Source organism: Heterocephalus glaber, unplaced genomic scaffold (assembly GCF_053883595.1).
Source record: "Heterocephalus glaber isolate CG9 unplaced genomic scaffold, H.glaber_assembly_v1.0 deba00001586, whole genome shotgun sequence".
NCBI lineage: Eukaryota > Metazoa > Chordata > Mammalia > Rodentia > Bathyergidae > Heterocephalus > Heterocephalus glaber.
This window is the reverse complement of record NW_028258364.1, coordinates 9,355,087-9,375,426: the sequence shown is the minus strand read 5'-3', so window position 1 is coordinate 9,375,426 and position 20,340 is coordinate 9,355,087. Positions and strand designations below refer to the sequence as shown.

At 38.4% G+C, this 20,340-nt stretch overlaps 1 protein-coding gene and 1 long non-coding RNA gene across 2 annotated transcripts in view; one reads left to right on the top strand and one right to left on the bottom strand.

Annotated features, from left to right (window-relative positions):
• LOC110343976 (uncharacterized) overlaps positions 1–1,608 on the bottom strand; it is a 39,628-nt gene extending 38,020 nt beyond the window's left edge. Inside the window, exon 1 of the long non-coding RNA XR_002386246.2 lies at positions 1,014–1,608. This is a non-coding gene — a long non-coding RNA (uncharacterized LOC110343976). The remainder of the gene's footprint in view (positions 1–1,013) is intronic.
• Pgrmc2 (progesterone receptor membrane component 2) lies at positions 1,600–19,322 on the top strand. The gene is made up of 3 exons (XM_004854960.4): positions 1,600–2,052; positions 15,071–15,226; positions 17,118–19,322. Exons 1-3 carry the CDS (start codon positions 1,635–1,637, stop codon positions 17,213–17,215), a joined length of 672 nt encoding a protein of 223 aa, XP_004855017.1. The 5' UTR covers positions 1,600–1,634; the 3' UTR covers positions 17,216–19,322.
• The last annotated feature ends 1,018 nt before the right edge of the window (positions 19,323–20,340 follow it).

The following is a 20,340-nucleotide window of genomic DNA, read 5'->3' as shown; positions in this document are numbered from 1 at the left end:
AATAAGCCCTATTGTGTGTTTTGGAGCAAAAATTAATATAAGACCTGGTCTTATTTTCAGAGAAATACAGTATGTATGGCCTTCTTATTTCAGGGCAGTTACCTAAAATGGTATCTGTGCCTTTGCTGAAAATGTTTGCCAACCCCTGCTCTAACACCACCATTAGCTCTCAGTCTTACTTCATACACACAGTTCCCGTTCTTGTCCTTCAAGCCTTAATACACCCAGGTGCTAAATAATCTCTTTAGGAAAAGTTTTGATCTCATCACGTGCCCCATCAAGATGTTCTGTGGATCCTCCAAGCCCAACAGTATGCTCCTATTCCTCGATATTAAAGACTATAACCTAGTTTTCTAGACTTCATTCCTCTTCAGGCGAAACAGGCTGCTTTTTGTTTCCCACTCTCCAGCTCAAACCATAAGCTGCCCAGGCTGCTCTGCGCCTCTCAGATACCCATCCTATTGGTTCCTCAAACAAAACTACAGGGTCACTCCCCTGGGCCGCCTTCAGTTTTTAGACCGGGAGGAAGGCTCAGAGCAGGAAGACAGCAGATAGGGCAGGAGAAAGCATGTCAAAGACATGAGTCCATGAAGCAGGCTAGCCCAGAATGCGGCTGAGGTGTCACATGCGTGGGAATTTTACTTCCCAGGACATGAAACTGCTGTAAATAAAGCTGAACTAGCTTACAGAAGGGCCACCTCATCCTTTCCGCTTCCCTACCGCCGTAGAGATACTGATACAAGCAATGAGATCTCTAGTCTAAACCCTCTAAGAAAATTCTGCAAACTCAGCCCTGGCCAAAAACACTCGAGTGGCTGCCCGTTGCCAGAGCAGGCAGCACTGACAGCTGAGACCCGAGAACCCCAGAACGGGCTCTGTGCACTCCGCGCCAGAAAGCCTTCATCTCTCTCCAGAACTTTGGGCGCTGCCTCGTCGGACGCCCACGCTCCTGGCATCCCGACCAGCCCGACGGCGCCCTGGGGAAAGACAGAGACGCCTTCATCAGTTTGTACCTCGCAGTGAAACTGTGTCCCGGCCTGTCACAAGCCACCAACACGCAACCCCGCCCGGGCCTGCCCCCGTGGCCGCCTCCACGCACGTGAAGCCCCCAGGCGAAGCGAGAGCAGAGGCGGGAGTTCGCCGACGAGAACCCAGTCCTGGGAAAGGAAACCCTTTCGGGGCGCACGCGCACAGCGGGAGACCGGGCTCCGCGGGGGCTCCCAGAGGTGTTGCCCAGGAAAAGCGAGCGCGTGGCGCTCCGGAACCTGCGCACGCGCTGTGGTCTCGTCCCGCCCTCGTGTTTGCGCGCGCGCGCGCGGGAAAGGGGGACAGGCGCAGCATCTTTTCTTCAGTCCCGCCCTCCTAGTCTACCTCACCAAGCGGAGGCCTGGAAAGAGAGCCGGGACGTGTGGGGCGAAGTGGGCGGGAGGCGCACGCGAGCGCTGCCTGCACAAGAAGGGAAGGGAGGACTAGAGCCGAGACAGCGTTACCCCGTTAACACCCAATCAGGAGCAGTCCTGACCCCACCCCCGCCCCTCAAGCTATTGGCTGGGAGGCTTCGGGTGGGCGGGGCCATCCGTGGGGTTGGGGAGGGCAGGGGGCGGGGAGCAGGAGGAAGGCGCTGGCGGGCAGTGATGGCGGCGGGTGATGGGGACGTGAAGCTAGGCACCTTGGGGAGTGGCAGCGAGAGCGGCAGCGACGGCAGCAGCGGGAGCCCAGGCGGCGCGGGAGCGGCAGCGGAAGGGGGCGGCTGGGCGGCGGCGGCGCTGGCGCTTCTGACAGGGGGCGGGGAGATGCTGCTGAACGTGGCGCTGGTGGCGCTGGTGCTGCTGGGGGCCTACCGGCTCTGGGTGCTCTGGGGGCGGCGGGGTCTGGGCGCGGGGGCGGGGGCGGGCGAGGAGAGCCCCGCGGCGTCCCTGCCGCGCATGAAGAAGCGGGACTTCAGCTTGGAACAGCTGCGCCAGTACGACGGGTCCCGCACCCCGCGCATCCTGCTCGCGGTCAATGGGAAAGTCTTCGACGTGACCAAAGGCAGCAAGTTCTACGGCCCCGGTGAGGAGGAGTTGGTGGCGTGGGGAGGACCCTGCGTCCCAGACACGACCTTCCTAGCGGGGAGGCCCTGGGTTCCGGGTGGCTTGGCCCAGTTCTCTTGTGGTTCGGACCCCGCGCCCCGGCTGCAGCGCCTGGGACTGCCCGCCCCCCACGCACCTCCACCGAGGGCGTCCCCGGCTTGGCCTCCAGAAGTCAGGGTCCCTGGGACGCTTCCAGCAAGGAGCTTACACCCGTCTCGTTCCTCCTTGCAGCTTTTTCTTGAGCTGAAATTTTCAGAATTTTTAGAGTTGTCGCGAGGCATGCTGGCCCTCAGCCTTTCCTGAGTTTTCTGATTGCTGGGATGGGTAGGGGCAGGAGGGAGATTTAAAGTAAATACCTGAAGTTTTAGGCCTTGAAATGCTCATCCTTCATTTCTTTACTCTTCTCTGTCGCTAATCTCCCCTTTTTCTTCTCACTACTACTACCCCTAAGGCCACGTTCAGTTCCAGGTCCCACCCCTCCACTCTGGAGTGCTGGCATATAAGCAACACCTCCGGACTCTTTTTAAACCAGTTTTGATTCGGAGATGCTTTCCAAGATTAACACTGTATGTGGGATGAAGACAGATCAGAATGCAGATCTTATTAAAGACTGGCAAGAGTGTTCCAGGGTGTTGGAGGTGGAGCTTATGTACCCAGCAGTCGTGTCTGTCTGGTTTGCTTTTTTTCTTTTTCTTTTTTTACCCAATTGGAAGACAGGTATTCAGATACACAAAGGTAGTGGTTCATTTATTATATGTTCACCTAGCAGAACTGAGGAGAAAAATTTAGAAAAGCTATAAATTCAGACCTCCGTGTGCACCAGTTCTGCAAGTTGAAGATTTTTAGAACTTTGCTTTCAAACGACTATGTAGGTAGGATAGTTGGGTTACCAGCCCTTCTTTTACAAGTGTGGTTGTAACATACAGTTTTGATTATGCAAATGAACTTCAGACTGATGGAACCTGTTGGTATCCCATAAAATTGAACACAATTGTGGTTTCTGGTTATGCAGTGTAAATATTAAACTTTTAAAAATATCTAGGGCCGGGAATTTAGCTCAGTGGTTCCACTGCCTGCCTGGCAAGTGCAAGGTCCTGAGTTCGATCCCTGGTACCAAAAAAAAGAAAAAAAACTACAATGAGAATAAGTAATAAGCTTAGACACCTAAATTGACCTTTTATTGGAAGAGTACATCCAACTCAAGGGCGTTGATAGTCTGGAAACACACTGGTTTCCTTCTTGGTTTAATCTATTAGTGCATCAGATTAATTGACACCTGGAAATACATACTTCTTCTGATTTTGGTGTATGGTGGTTGGTTGATATCTTAGAAGTACTTTGGTTTGTTGATTGAAATAGAGATAAGACATTGGAGATTTTTGGAGTTGATCCATTTTTTTCTTAGTTTCTGTTTCTGCGTGTGTGTGTATGGACAGACAGTCGATAGAACCAAGTTATAGATAACTTATTAAGGTATTTGCCCTTGGTTATATGATACAAACACCAGATGTCTCCCTTATTATATCTGATGAAATGGTTAATGTTTTTTGTTATTTACTTAAGAGCCTGTGGAACAAGAGGCTAAGGCCAAAGTAAAGTATTTAAATAGGCCAAATAAAGTTTTTTAAATCAAGGATTTACACAGTATTTTGTACCTAGTTAAACATTTTCCCTGTTGGTATTTGTGTTCAGTGATCAGAAATTATGTACCAATTTAAGTTTTTAATACAGAACTTACTTGGCTAAAAGATCAACCCCCCCCCCATTTAAACTGACAGTGAAGCAAAGTATTAAAGAATTGTATTAGTCCTCATACATTATGCCTTGGTGCACTCGCTGAAAATAGCTAGGAAAGAGTTGTGGACACAGCTTAGCTTTCTCCAGTGATAAGTGTTCTGTCACAAATTAAGACTAATAGGTATAATGTAGATTACTGTTGTGTGTCCTGAGCATTGAGGGAACCCCCAGATGATAATGGAGTTCACTCTAGATTAGCTTCCCACCCCACCCGTTCCCTCACTCTCATGAATAGCCTAAAAGTGTTACTCAGTTATTCTAGATATTGACCAACAACTTAATAGTGATATTTGGTATGTTTTATTATTGAGACAAAATTTAAAGACAGCCAGGTCATATTAAGGGCTTGTTGGTATTTCACATTAATAGAAAACATAGCAATTCCCAAAAGTCCCAAAGCCAAGTTTCTGGGTACAAAAATATGTAAATTAAGTTTTGATTTTCATTTTTGTCAAGTAAATTAAATAATTTTATAGCAGAATAACTCAGAATTACTAATCCCTATCTGAGAATCTTAATAACATGAAAGAATGAGCTAAGAGAGCTGGAAAACCTAGTTTCTGTGCTTAGCCAATATCTGTTCCCATTTTTGCAATAATAGCTAGGATTAAAGATTGGGGAGATTTCCAGAATGTTCAACATATTTTCTTTTAGTTGTGTATCTTTAAAGTTAGTCTTCTTAAAAATTAAATTTAAATTTAATATTGACAAATGTAGTTAGTGCCAACTGTTGAACTACATTTGTCAGTATTAAATTTAGTAACAAGTCAAGCCGTTGGCCAGCATGTGAAGAAAGTGTGGTCATGTCAGAAACAATGAAGGTGGGGAAAAGGAAACAAGATTAGTTAAGCACATACTATATCAGATCAAGTAATTTATTATCTTCACAATTTCTTAGTGAAGGTGTTAAGTATTCCTCCCCTATAAATGAGGAATCTGAGGTAAATTAGCTTGGGTAGCACAGTAGACTGATAAATGGCCTAGATATGTTTGACCACAAAGCTTATCTGCAGTATTTAGTAAACTGCATTCTGAGATACACTAGTAAAAAGAATCTACTGTTTTTCTTCAAACCCTCCCTTGGCTCCCCTAGGGATGTAAAACTTCAAAGAAACATAACTTTCATGGCTTTGTGTTGAGCTGTCCATATGATAGTCACAAATGGCTAATTAAATTAAAGTTAATATAATTAAAAATGGAGTTCTTTGATGAGACAAGCCACATATCAAGTGCTCAGCCACATGGCTGCCACCTTAGATAGAGCCCATTATAGAGTGGTATATTTGTGTCTTCCCAGAAAGTTCTATTGAACAGCATTGATTCTAGAGGTCAGAGTAGTAGTAGGAGGAAGCTCCATTTCTTGAGTTTATTATCTCGTTTAATTTCCAGATAGCTCTATGAAATAAGTAATGTTATCATTTTATATCTGTGAAAATTGAAACTCAGAGGTTTTGCCCAAAGTCACATTTAGTAAGTAGCAATACTAGAAACCAAACCTAGGTCTTACTGGTTTACAGGCCATACCTTCCCATGGTCATATCATCTATTTAATTTCACATATTTGAAAGGTCATAATAGATTTTGAAGTCTTTAATAGATAGTGAAATTTTAAGTAATTTGATAGCTATTACTCTCCCAATACAATGTTATACACTTGGCGTTTTAAGTAGATTATATTGTATCCCTGAAATTTAGAATATGCTTCTTCTTCCTGAGTGTTCAACATGTAACAAACAAAGCTGTATCTAACTTTGGAATTCCGCTGAAAAAAAAGAAGCACATAAGAGATGCCTAATATTTAGGGGCTTGGGGAAAGGAGCCATTGTACGTGTTTTTCTTCCTTTTTAAACTTTATCGTCAATGTGTGAATTTTTATGTAACATTTGAGTTTGCCAAATTGCAGTTGAAGCAGTGATTGCAACATGAAAACTGGACTCAGCTTTGCCTCCTTCATGGGTATCCTGAAGTTGGCACTGCCCAGCTGGCAGCCTGGCTTCTTGGCTTTGAAGCCAGCTAGGTCTGTTGTTTGGACTAATGTCCATACACACCTACATCAGTAGGACAAAGGGCTCAGCTGAGCTTGCTGAACAATTTGGATATTTTGCTCAGATTTCTACTAGTTCTTTTTGTAGTACCTAATGGTTCACCCTTCTGAGTTCAACATCATCCCATGTTTTTAATGTATTTGTATTAATTACTAAAGAAACTTACAAAGGCATAGCTTAAAACAAATATGAGACCAGAAGATGTTACTCAGGGTAGAAGAAAGGTATAAATTTAGTAACATCTGGAATTAACCGTTCACATTCTTTCTTCGGTCCCTCTATATATCCGTGGCATACATCACCAGTCACTCTTGTAATCTTTAGAGCCTGTATCTTGTCTGCAGATCTTAAGTATATAGTGTTTCAGCTCCATTTTTAAACTCTAAGAAGTAATTCCCTGGATTTCATTACAGTAAAAGCTTAGCAAGAAATTGAGTTACCTTCATCTTCAAAACAGACACATACCTACCTTCATAGAGTTAATAGTTTACATATTAAAGAAAACAGGCAGTAAACAAGCATTTCAATACGTGATTACCTAATTATAATCTGCAAGTATGGTATGAAGGAAATTAATAGGATACGTAATAGAAGATAACAAGGGACTTTATTTATTTTGGTTTTTGACACTCTCTCTATGTAGGCCAGGCTGGCCTTGAACACTGGATCCTTCTACCTCAGCCTCCCAAGTGCTAGGATTACAGGCATGGGCCACCACCCCTGGCTAAGGGACTTTATTTAGATTAAGTACTTAACAAAAATATCTTATTTATATTAGATTGTCAAAAAAAAACAAAACAGGTGGATATTTAAGCAAAAACCTGAAAGAAAAAAAAAAAAGGGGCTGGGGATTTGGCTCAGTGGTTTCGCCGCCTGCTGCGCAAGCCCAAGGACCCGAGTTCATCCCCGGTATCAAAAAACAAACAAACAAAAAAAACCCTGAAGCCACCAGAAATGAAGATTGAATGTGAGAATGTCCTCAAGGCAGATTATTACTATGTTTGTATACACTATAGTGAACAAATTGAAGCAATCTAGAACTGATTGTATTAAAAAACATCATCTTTGTGGATTTTCAGATTTTACTTCAGCCTTTATTTAATATTAGGTCAGTACTTTTTATTCTAGCCCTTTATTTTCAACCAACTTGTGTTAGGCTCTTAATTTTTTCTTGTTCACATAATTGGGTTGCTTCATTAAATCTCATATCAACACTTTGTCTTTTAATAGCTAAATCAGTTTATATATTTTGTGATTACAGCTACATTTACATTTATTTCTACCATCTTATTTTGTGACTTCTCTTTACCATAAGTTCAACTTACAATTTTTTAGCCTTGCAATGGTATGATAGCAATACACACTCAGAAGAAACTATACTTCAAATCTTGACATTTGATATCTTCCTAGGCTGATGACATACAGTACAGTACAGTTATCAATACTGGGCACACAGGCAGCAAGCTACAACTCCTGTCAGCCACCTGGTCACATAAATGGTTGATACTCTTCAGTATACTTTGTTGCTAAGCTATACTGTTCAATAAGTTGGTGTATTAAACACATTTTTAAAATTTTGTCTGTTTCTTTGTTTGACACAGGGTCTCACAATACATTTCACACTGGCCTTCAACTCACTATATTCCAGACTGGCCTTGAACTCTGAGGTCCTCCTGCCTCAGCCATCCAATGCTGGGATTACAGGCATGCACCACCATGCCCAGCTCTGGATAGCTTTTTATTTGGTTCTCAGTAGCTGGGATTACAGGCATGCACTACCACACCCAGCCCTTCTGGATAGCTAATCTTTCCTTAGGTTCCATTTTAATTTCTTGATAATTTTGAGGACATTTAGTGTAGTTCTTTAATCTGTGTCTTTTATTCTTGGGATACTAGTTCTCTCTGTGTATGCTCACTCATGGTACTTTGTTTCTTCAGGTAGATTATAAATTTTCTTGTGAATTTATCTTCAGCACTTACTACATTTTTTGTTTCTTGTGTTATTTACTGTAATCTATGAGTCCTAGGTATACAAGTGTTTCTTGTAGAGTAGTTGGGGTATGTTTCAAAATAAAATCATGTAATTTTAAAACAGAGTTTTATTAGGTAATACATGCTCAGGGTAAAAAATTCTTGTTTGTTTGTAGTCAGGATCTCTCTATGCAGTTCAGGCTGACCTTGAACTCACTATGTAGCCAGGGCTGGCCTTGAACTTTCTGTGGTTCTCCTGCCTCAGGCTTCCAAGTGCTGGGGTTACAGGCATGCACCACCATGCCCGGCTAGGATAGAAAATTCAAAAGGATATAAAGTGAATAATAAGTCTCCTTCCTACAGCCATCCTGGCCACCACGTTCAGCTCCTCAAAGGCAAGAGATTTGTCTGAGTATTGTTCAAAAGCTATTCTGTGAAGGTACAAGCATACGGATAGGAACCTTATTCCATCCATTAATTATAGTGTATTAGACATACCTTTAGCAATATTTTAATATCTTGAGAGCCTTTCATATCTGTGTAGACAGCTCATTAACAGTCTGCTGTTAATGAATGTTTAAGTTGCTTCTAATTTCTTATTACATGGTGGTACAATATTCATATATGTGTAATTTACACATGTGAATAAAATTATACTTCTAAACTCCAAGAAGTTAAAATTACTGAGGCTGATAGTATGGACATTTTTAATTTGGGTACTTATTTCTAATTTCCCTCTTTGAAGTTGGGACCAGTGTATCCTTCATGAAAATGCTTTTGCCTTCTTGGCAAAAATGTGATATTAAACTTCTTGGTCTTTGTCAGGATAAGAGTTTAAAATGGCAACCCAGAATGTTTTATTTTACATTTCTCTTTTTCTAAATGAGATTGGGCATTTTTTCAACAACTTTGAGCCACTTATGTTTCTTCTACAAATTATTTGTATATTCTTTGTCACAGTATTTCAATTGTGATATTCATCTACCCAGCCTTTGCTACAAATATATTTTCCTTTTTTTGAGAGTAGGAAAATTTATTGGGACATAGGGATAGCTGAGGGAGGTGGTCTCGAATGGATTGCCCTTTCCTGTTCTTATTTATGGTGTTTTTAAAGCATGCACACTTGTGGTTGTGGATTTACCTATTCAAATTCATCTTTTCCTTTATGGCTGCTAAATTATGTTTCACACTTGAAGCCTTTTTTAACCTAAAGATTATTTTTAAAATCTAGTTTCTTTATGCTTTTTATTTTCGGGTGTTTTTTTTTTTTTTTTTAGTTCCATTTGGATTTTTATCTTGCTTTAACATGTGAGGTGAGACTCCCAACTGCTGTAAGGTTGTTGTATTTTGTTTTTAACAGAAGGCTTATCAGTTATCCCAATATCATTTATAGAATAATGGTTTCTCCAGCACTTGACATATTATTTCACTTATTTATTTTTTTCTATTTAATTTCTATAGGTATTTGAGTCCTTGCTATTTTTTTCACCTTAGAATCCTCATTTTATGTGGGCTAGGTAAATGGGCCCCACTCCCACAAATGGTATAGGTCTGGGGTTTTGTTTTGTTTTTTTTTGTTTCCAATACCAGGGATCAAACTCAGGACCTTGTGTGTGCCACTGATCAAAATCCCGGCCCTGTTTTGTTTGTTTTTTGAGACAGGGTCTGCTCTGTGTAGTTCAGGTTGGCCTTGAACTCACTGTATAGCCCAGGCTGAGCTGGAACTCCTGCCTCCAGCCTCCCAAGTGCTGGGATCACGGGCATACACCACCACACCCAGCCAGCTAGGCTGGGAATTTTAACTTGTTATCTTTTCTTCATCTTGCCCACGAGGCCTGAGGCCAAGACCCTGAGCTTGATCCATAGTGTTGCTCATTGCCTTCTGGGTTTGACTGTAGAAGCAAGTTTGGGCTTTCAGCCCTTTGTACAATTATTACATTGAAGAGATTATGTAGTTCAGTCTCAATTTAAGGTAAATGAAATAATTTCCTGTTTTATGTGTGAGACATCTAAGAACTATGAAAATCGAGACTTCCCCAATATTACTAGTTGGATGGACCCTCCAGAATGCAAGTATCTTGTCTTGATAAGTGTTCTTTCAGCTTTACCATATCATCTCGAATGGTCTCTGGGGACTTCCTGGGCCTTTTACAAAGTGTGTTTATTAATTTGACTTAATTAATCACTTTACATATTCCCTCATTTGTTCCTAGGCCCATTCTAATCTTTTATTTGAAATAACTGTTAAGTATTACTAAAAACAACAACAACAACCAAAATAACTTCTCAAAACAGAAGAGAAACCTGTACTATTTATAAACTTCAATGAATTAAAAGTCTGTCTTCGAAAGCTATAGTTTTTAAATAATGGAAATAACTAAAATATTCATTGGAGAATATTTTTTCTCTTTATAAGCTTTTTATTTCAAGGAATATTTCTCCTCTATATAATCATAATAATTACAGAATTATCCATTATTACACATTTTATTTACTTCTTGACATTTTATGTTCATTAAATTATTAAAAAACACTGCTTTCTCATGACCATATATTTTTGCCATTTCAAAAATATGTCCACCCTATTCTCTGTGATTGTAATAAAGTAAGCAGTTTTAGGATGCAGTTAGTAACTAAGTTTATTGATTTTTCTTTTTTTAATTTTGAAATTTAGGTTGGCTGTAAAAGTTAATAGTGAAATTCTTATTCTAACAATAATGATGTTATTTTGGTATATTTAACTTTCTATTTTAAATAAAATTTATCTTCAAAATGATGTCCTGGAATATTTGCTATGTGTGTACACTTCAGAGAATCTGCTTTCACTGAATAATGCTCTTCAGTTTTGTAGCAGGGATTTTCTTGAAACGGTCTTTTTTCTATCAACATTGTATTGTAGTCTGATAAAGCAATAGTATTTAACTCCCTTAAGTATGATTAGATTGCAGATGTTCCTCAACTTGCGTTGGGGTCACTATCTGAAAAAACATCATTAGGTTGAAAATGCATTTAATGTATCCAGTTTACTGAACACCTCAGCTTAGTCCAGAATACCTTAGATATGTTCAGAACTTAGGTTAGCCTACAGTTGGACAGAGTTATCTTATGTGGCATATTAAGGCATATTGTATGCTAAAGTGTTGAATATCTCCTGTAATTTATTGAGTACTTTATCCGAAAATCACTGCTAATACCATATATGAGGTATGATTGAAAAATAGGCTGAAAGTTTAAATTTTATATAGTAATAGACACATTGCCATTAACCACAACCCCCCCCCCCCCAATACTTCTTCTTTGAACACATCCCATCATTCTTGCCACTTTCTGAAGCAGTTCTGGGAGTCCTCTTTGATGTTTTCAGTTGCACTGTCTTGACTGCCTTGATAACTTGAATGGATTCAAAATGTTTATCTTTCATGGTCATTTTGACTTGGGGAAAACCAGGTGCCAGATCTAATGAGAAAGGTGGGTGAGGATACACTGTAATATTGTTGTGAGCCTGGCTTTCTGTTGGATGTCACTCAGCAACAGCATTCAACATGTTTTTCCTCACCTCCTGAAGACACTCATAAAAGAGGACTTTCAGAACTGCTTCAGAAAGTGGCAGAACAACAAGGTACATGTTTGGAGTGAGGGGAGGATTTTGAGAATTTGTGGCAGTGTATCTTTTAAAATGTAAGCGTTCACTGTATATTTTGATGACTCCTTGTAGCACACTGGAGTATGAGTTTTTTCTCCTTGTGCTTGCATGGCTGGCTGCCTGGAGCATGGGAGCCATGCTTGGTGGTCACTGCCCAGAATCACCACCTATCACTAGTCCCAGCAGAAGGTCAGAATTTAAAGTATGGCTTTATAAAGTCAGAAAATCATTAAGTCAGGCCATTGTTAGGTTGAAGATCTTCTATATTTGGGGGAAGGGTCTTCTATATTAATGTCTAAATGAGTCAATAGTCAAAAATAACCAGGTTAATTTATATAAGCCAGCCTTTACTTTTTTAGTAAATTATACTGTACTAAAAACTTAATACTATTTCAGATTTGCTTTCCTTAGATTGCTCCTTGTTATTTTAGTTTTGTAGATAACTAAGTATTTATCAAAATATTTGAATTTGGGATTTGTTATAACAGAGGGTAGTATACTGGGGAGGAATTGCTGGTTTCTCTTGATATGCTTCTGGTTGTATTGTGAATTCAGTGGAATATCCTTTTATTAGACTACAAATCCTCCCTTTTCAGAGCAACCTGTCCAATTCTAGCTGTAGTTCTTAATTTTATTTTTAAATTCTTTAATGATCTTATAGCACTTATAGCAGAGAAAGCAAAGAAAAGTATACCAAAAAGACCTTTTTAGAAGTTAACTGCTTCCAGAGGAAAATTCTAAACATACAGAGAAGGCAGCTTAATACAGTTTTATGGAGTACAGGAATATTTATTCTTTTCTATTCAGGAGGTAACAAAACATTTTGTGTAGAATTTGGCTCTGATTATTAATTGTTGGCTCAGGTTTCCCTTACTAAGTCATCTATCTAAAACCAGCAAAAGAGAAAATATATGAAGTTTTGTTTCTATATTCATTCAGGGTTGGGTTTTCCTTAGGGAAGCTGGCAGAGAAATTTAATACTAGAGAATATGGTATATGTTTATATACTCAAAAATGAGGGTTTTCTGATTGGTGTTTTTATTTTCTATTCATTTAATTTAATTTTTGTGGTGCTGTGTTTGCGGTTTTTGCCACAACCATCTTTTTTTTCTTTGTAACACTTAAATGTGTTTTATGGTTTACACTCTGAAGTGCCTGATTTAGGTTAACATTTGCAGGCCATGGAAGTGCGTAATGTAACAATTTCAAGAGAAGCTGGTTTTGTTAATTTTCTTTCATTTTAATTTAACAAGTATTCTAAAATTCCATTCCCCTGAAATTTGGTAATTAACAAAATGCTCCATTTTCCAGGGTTGTCATTGCATCTTTGGGTTTGTGGGTCCTCTGTGTTTTCTTAAGGTACAGTGTCTGGAGTGGTACTTCCAGTTCTTTCTCAGTAAATTTAGGTAACGTACTGAATGTCTTGACTCCAGTTTCTTTCATCTGCCAAGTGGGGAAGAAGGCAAAATCTGTCTCTTCCACTTTGTGAAACTAAATAAGAGGAAAATGAGATTGCTGAAATATTCTTTAAAACACAGAAGCTATTTGAGTCCGGGTATGGTTGGCATATGCCTGTAATCCCAGCATTTGGAGGCTGATGCAGGAGGATCTTGAGTTTGAGATCAGCCTGGAATACATAGCAAAACTCTGCCTGAAAAAAAAAAAGGGAAACTATCATTTTCCATGTATAACTTGTTATGGCTGTGATCTGTTTTTTTCCTTTTGTGTTTTTTATTTTTCACTTTTTCTAAGTTTATAGGCATTATCCAGTCAGCCTTAAGAGACTGTGTATAGTGTTCACAGATGTTTTCATCATTGTTTTCCTACTTGTTTACTTATTAGAAAATACTTAATTCTAATAACCTTTCTTATTGATCACTCTCGAATTCATAATAGTAAATCCAATAACTCGTTTTAAGACTGTTTTCCCTAGAAGACCTTTGTCATTATGACTGTCTTACAGACTCAGAAAAGAAATTTTAAAAAAAAAGAAATTTTCTTTTATAAAATTACATATTTTGGAAATCTCATTCATTGGCACTCAAATCTTTGAAAAACACTTAAAACAAAAATCTGTGTAGTTTACTCTGCAACAAAAGAGGAAGACAGTTAACTCTTAAAAGACTTTATTATAAAAATCATTTTCAGATGGCTAGACCTTACCAGTTATGTGAAGAAAAATTTTCCATTCCCCAGAAATGTTGCCACCATTAAATACTTGATTTTATTCTTCCTGGTGTTTTTCTTGAGTATACAAACATAAACTATACATATGTGTGGTTTTTTTCAATTCAAGGTAAATAGTACTTTTTTCAGTTAATAGATCCTGTACTTTTAATGTCAGTACATGCAGAGTTACCTCATTCTGATAGTATTTCATTAAATGAATGCACTATATTGAACCAAAATTCTTTTTTGTGGGAGGGGGAACCGGGGATTGAACTCAGGGCTTTGTGCTTGCGAGGTAGGCGGCAGAACCACTGAGCTAAATCCCTGGCCCTGAACCAAAATTCTTGACAAAGAAAATTAGTTGTTTCAATTTGTTGATATAACCATCAGTTTTAAACAAGTGAAGTGTCTTTTTAATCATATGTTTGGATGGAGGCTTTGCTTCAGTGAGTGAATCTATTTAAGGGTCAGGATTTTGTTTCTCCTTGTTTGGAACTTCAGGTAATTTATTTGAAAGAAATTTATTGTGTTCCTTCTTCACATGAGGCACTGTACTTAGGCATTGAGGATGCAAATGAATGAACAACTCTCACGGACAGACTTTAGGAATGTTTTGCTTCCTTCAAGACATCAGTCATGCCATTCCTCCCCAGAGAGGGTGATGCCTAATTTTCTGGACAAAATACCAGTCATTATTTAATGTGTTAACTATTCTTATAGCTTACTTCTGTTTCCCAGTAGTCATGACAGTTGCATTTTCCTTAATGACAAATGTATATGTATGTTATAATGTTCTGATGGTACTGATTTTTAAAACAGGTCACATTTTTGGCCAGTATTTAGGAAAGATTTGTTAAACGTGTGAACACATGCTCAGCATTGAACCTAGTCACTGTGCCTGCAAATATTATACAGTCTCTGTTGTCATAGTTATAACCAACAGAAAGTAGGAGAAAAAAATGTAGTCTCACATCTCACCTGAGTCTATATGTAGCACATACAGTGAGTAGTCTGTTAGTTTTGAGTGCCACTATTAATTAACAATTAGTAAAACGTCTTTTCTTTTTAAGCAAGCGGGTATCTAAACCAAACTTCTTGAGTTTCTTCTTTGCCCTAACTACCTCACGGTCTTTATTTTGAATACAGGTCCTGGGATATCTAAAGTAGTTGAAATTTAATTTTAAGATTCCAGTGAAAAGTTTGACTTTGGTCAAAGATTTCTAACAAGGTTTTCATTTTCTCACCTAGTACCTATGCAAATTTTTTAATTAAGGCTTTGTACCAAATAGCATTTATAGTGAGGATATTCCATAATAATTTGGACGTTCCAAAGTATTGTTAGGCAATCTAAATAATTTCTTTTCATTTTTCAGCGGGGCCATATGGAATATTTGCTGGTAGAGATGCCTCCAGAGGACTAGCAACATTTTGCCTAGATAAGGATGCACTTAGAGATGAATATGATGACCTCTCAGATTTGAATGCAGTACAGATGGAGAGTGTTCGAGAATGGGAAATGCAGTTTAAAGGTACTTTCATTTTGTTAAGTTCTTGGGAAAATAAATATATATTCAAAGAAAGTGTATTTCACATGCTTAAAGAGCTTAAGGATGTCATGTGTTTTTATTGCTATCATTATTGGATGATATTTTAAACATAGCTAAATATTAATATGATTGTTCATGTGTTAATTATTTTGAAAATATGTAAACTTGTTATAAACTGTAAGTCTACAAAATTGTGATACTTCTGGTCTTTTAGTACCTGTTCATTAAGGTGTAATTTTTGATTTTTTGTTTTTTAAATTACAGACATATTCAAAACTAAATTGGTAGCTGGGTGTGGTGGCACATGCCTGCAATCCCAGCACTCAGGAGGCTGAGTCAGGAGAATCGCTACAAGTTCAAGACCAGCCTGGGCTACATAGTGAGTTCAAGGCTAGCCTGAACTACACAATGAGACCCTGTCTCAAAACCAACCCGAATTGATGGGGTAGTTTAGTGTAGATCACATGTTTAGAGCACATGGCCCTGGGTCTGATCCCAGTACCATCAGAAAGAACAGTTGATTCATGATATTGATACTGAGACGTAACTTATTCCAAAAGTACTTTATTGGTCTTACTCCCAAACAGTAAGAAATACTCTTCCCCTGATTATACTTTCATGACACTAGTTTTTACTACCTGTGAGATGCTGTCACCTATTTATGTGATCCCTGGATCCCTCAGAACAGCTATTTTGGCTTCTTGGTACTTGTACTGGTTCTGTTACATGAAGTGGCTCTTTTATCTCATCCTCTTGAGAGCTGATTCGCTTAACCTAAGTTTAATTCACTTATCCTAGGTTTCCATTCCTGACCAAGAAATAAACATGTGTTACCTACATACAAGATTCTAAATTAAATACAGACATAAAAACAAGCAAAGAGAGTTTGAAAGAGGAAAAATAATGTGATAGAGGCCACACTCAGGCATCTTATCACAGGGTTACCACTAGCAAGTGAATTTTTATCTCTTCATTTAGTTTACTTTCTTGAGGACCACTACCATTCATATTTTCTAAGAATGTCTCAATTGGATCTGCTTACCATGCCATTCTCTAGCATGACTCTTCTACATCCTCCTTTTTTTTTTTTCGTGGTACTGGGGATCAAACTCAGGACCTTGCACTTATAAGGCAAGCACAGCACCACCGAGACAAATCCCCAGCCCCACATCCTTCTTTATCTCCAAGAAAATCACCATTTCTTTTTTCATGGTCTGTACTACAAAATATTAGACCTAGATTTTTTTCATCCCACTTCCATGCACAATCTAATATGTTTTTTTGGTTTTTTTGGTTTTTGTTTGTTTGTTTTATTTTGTTTTGTTTTTTACTACCAGGGATCGAACTCAGGTCCTTGCACTTGCACAGCAGGCGTGAAACCACTGAGCTAAATCCCCGGCCCTCTAATATGTTTTAAAAACTTAGAAATTCCCTACATTGGCAGCTCATTTCTTCAATCATAATATTTTGGGCCATTGAGAATTAAAGAACTGTTCTGAGATTCACATTGTACCTTAGACCAGCTTCATTTGTCTCCAGACCTAATCTAAAAACCTGGGCTGGACAGCTCTGAGTTGGATTCCATGTATATTTTTTTTTAAAAAATCTGCAAGTGATTCTGATGGATTGTCCAATTAAGAGCCACTGGTACGGAACACTCTTCCAAAGAATAATCCCCAGGCTTTATATGTTCCCTAAAACTGTTTTCTTTTGCTTAAGCTTTGCATGTAAAAAGACCAGCCGTGGTGAAGCATTAGGAAAAATTTTAGCTTATCCTATATGTTTTTAAAAGAGCCAAGTGCCTGCCTTCCCTCTCTGTAATGGAATAGTGAAACAACTTTGACTGCTGATTTTCTTTTGCTGTATCTTTCAGAGAAATATGATTATGTAGGCAGACTCCTAAAACCGGGGGAAGAACCTTCAGAATATACAGATGAAGAAGATACCAAGGATCACAATAAACAGGATTGAACTTTGTAAACAACCAAAGTCAGGGGCCTTCAGAACTACAATTCTTATTCCCTTTCACAGAATGTCCAGTGTCTTTTGGTTTGATTGACCTGCTGCAAAAAATATTTGACAGATTGTGTACAAGATAAATGAGTCTCACTCTGAAGATTTGAATACTAGACATTATGTACGCTGCCAGACTCATTTGTGGCACTTGTTTGTAATGCCTGGTGGCGCTTCATCATCCTGAAAAGGAAGAAAGTCAGGAGGTTACTTTTAGCTCCCCTCCTCCCCCTCCTTCTTTTCTCTTCCTTCCACCTCCTCCTCCATCCCCTATCCCCTATCTTACTTTCTTCTCTCTCCTCCTTTCTCCTTTTCTTTTTCTCCAAAATACATCAGAGACAACCAGATACGTATTTACTACTCAAATGTACAAATCTCCTCAGCAAACAGCAAGGGACTATTACTTCACATGCTATGTTTTTATTTTAGCATTGAAGAGGTTACCTGGGCAGAGGAGGTGGGAGTTGCACATTAATTTGAGTAGTTTAGGCTACTGAAACATTAAAATGTGAATTCCCAAACTGTTCTTTTTTGGGCTTTGTCAGGGAAAAGGAAACAAGGGATTTCAAGTGGATTGAAGTCAAGGAAATTCCTCCAAGATCATTTCAAACCAGTTTTATCCCTTCCCTTCCTTCCCCTAGATCAAATCAATATTAATTGTGCCTTATTTCACTTCCATAGACTTGAATTATTTTTAGGGAAAGCCCCTATATGAATTTGAAGTCACTACAAACAGCATTGAGACTGAAGTTGGAATATTCTGTTGACCCACAAAACCTTGATGTCATTCTGTGTATATAGAATGTAAAAGGAATATTCAGTGTTAACTGCCATATTATGTTGATATACACAAACTTAATTAGCATTGTGATGCCAAATGCATTCCCCCATGCTTTCTCTTTTAAAAAAAAAAAAAATTGGAAATCACATCAACAGCCCTTAGCCCCTTACAGCTGCCTAATTCTAGGAGTCTGACGCTCACATCTCATGGGAGTGGGTCTGTGGGGCTGCAGTATGGATGTCTGTGTGGGTGTGTGTGGGTGTGTGTGAGAGTGCCTTGGAAGGGACTCTTTCTGCAGATATTGTAAATATAAGTACCGATTTAATAAAGCATGTAAAATAAACCAAAATAAGCTTGAGTTGGATTTTATATGCAAAACTGTAAGCCAGTGCATTGTGATATGGGAATAAGATTGTGCATTTGATTCAAGATGAGGAAAACTCTTGGAAATGAAAAGCAGGCACTGGTTAACCAAGTTGTACACATTGTACCACATTCAGTGTAACTTTAGGAAGAAATTCCACTTTTGTGGAACATTCTTAAGAGATCTGAGATTATTCAGGTAAGAGTTCATGTATAAAAGTGTACATATTTTTACTTTATATTTTGATGCCAACTGATTATATTGGAAATAACAGCACTCCAGGCACTAGTTGTGAAACAAAACAGTAAAGGATATTGTACTGATTAATACTAAATTTTTTCCTTATTAGGTTGAAAAGATCCTTACTAAAAGCCCTAAATATGTCAATCATATGATTTCATCATGACTATGTAAGTTCTTGATTGAGGACAAGTCACACCAAAAAGCAATTCTATTTAAGTCATCAGTTAAAGAAAAGACTTCTGTTTAATAAGTATAAAATATATAAAAGCCATCAAAGAAAGGGCAACTTTGAACTGCAACAATAAGCTAAAGTGTATAAAATACTATATTCTATTTAATCTTGTAATGTTTTGTGGGAAATTATCTTTGGTCAGATCTTGGCTAAAGAATGGTTGTGAAGACTTAAAGAGTGTTGGGAAATGCTTTGTGTATTTATGTATTTTCTTTAAAAGTTTGTTAAAGTACATGTCCTCTGTAGTAAACTGATATGTGTGTGTGTGTATGTGTATATGTGTGTGTGTGTGTGTATATGAATTATTTGAGCCTACAGTTCAATAATAAACCTGCACTTGTTAATAGAGAAACCCTAAATATTCATAGGGTAAAAATGATGTGGTCTGGTAAGAAAAATGAGTAATTTTGTGTTTTGGACTTTAAATAAACTGTTCTATAGATAATCCCTTAATTTCAGTGAATGTTTTCCATTCCCAGGTAGTTTGGCCAGCTGCTTAATAGTGAGGGACCCATAGCCTTAGTAGTATGTTGTGTTCCCCTTTTGCCCATATTTTTCAAATTTGCCTGATTATTTCGGATCACGTGAGGTGCTTATAGTATAGATTCTTGGCCTCTCATTCAGCCAGAATCTTTATTTGTGAGAGGTTCCTCAGCTAATTCTTAGGGTGAGGCATACTTGAGAAATGCTGTGCTAAACTTTTCAAGCTACTTAATAATTACTAGGCAACTGAAGTAGAACTTGTACATAGATAATTGCTGATCCTCCACATTTGGTTTTGTATTTCCTAAACTTCCTTAGCAGTGTGAGTTAAAAATCAAGATTTCAAGTAAAATCTAATACATGGCTTTAGAAAATAGCAGATTTTAATAGATTTTTTTTTATCTTTGCCAGCATTTCCATGCTGGCTTATGTCCCCAAGTAAAAGTTTTATTGTATATAGTTGTCAGTTTCTCTGCATTAACATGGATCCATTCAGATACAGATGAGGTTTTTAAAATCTTGACCATGGTGCTAAGTCTTTTTATGTTGTCTTGATGGTATTTCTGCCTGCCTTCCTGATATCTGCAGTCTGACAGTACACCCACCTCTACCCACAACCAAGAAACCTAAATTTAATATGTTGAACTAGCACTAGAAGACCTGTGTTCTTCACAGAAATTGATATTGAATCACTCATTATCCAAGTGTTCCACTTAACCTCGATTGATGACTAAGTGCAGCATAGCCAGCTGCTAGGAATGTGTGTCATTGACGTGTTAACACTGTAGCTTCAGAGAGCTTTTATAGATTGGAGTAAATTGGCAATAGTGTAATAAATAGAAAGTTTAAAAGTTCCTTTGAGCATATTGAAAATAAAAGCCAAGTATTACAGTGATATTGAATGAATTGTAATTCTAATTTATCTCTAATGAAAGTACCAAATGCCTAACTATAGCTTTTGAGAATATGTGTTCCATTAA

Coding starts and splice junctions, on each gene's coding strand:
- Pgrmc2 (XM_004854960.4), top strand. CDS start 1,635: ATGGCGGCGGGTGATGGGGACGTGAAGCTAGGCACCTTGGGGAGTGGC. Junction 2,053..15,070: donor CAGCAAGTTCTACGGCCCCG/GTGAGGAGGAGT, acceptor TTCATTTTTCAG/CGGGGCCATATGGAATATTT. Junction 15,227..17,117: donor ATGGGAAATGCAGTTTAAAG/GTACTTTCATTT, acceptor TGTATCTTTCAG/AGAAATATGATTATGTAGGC.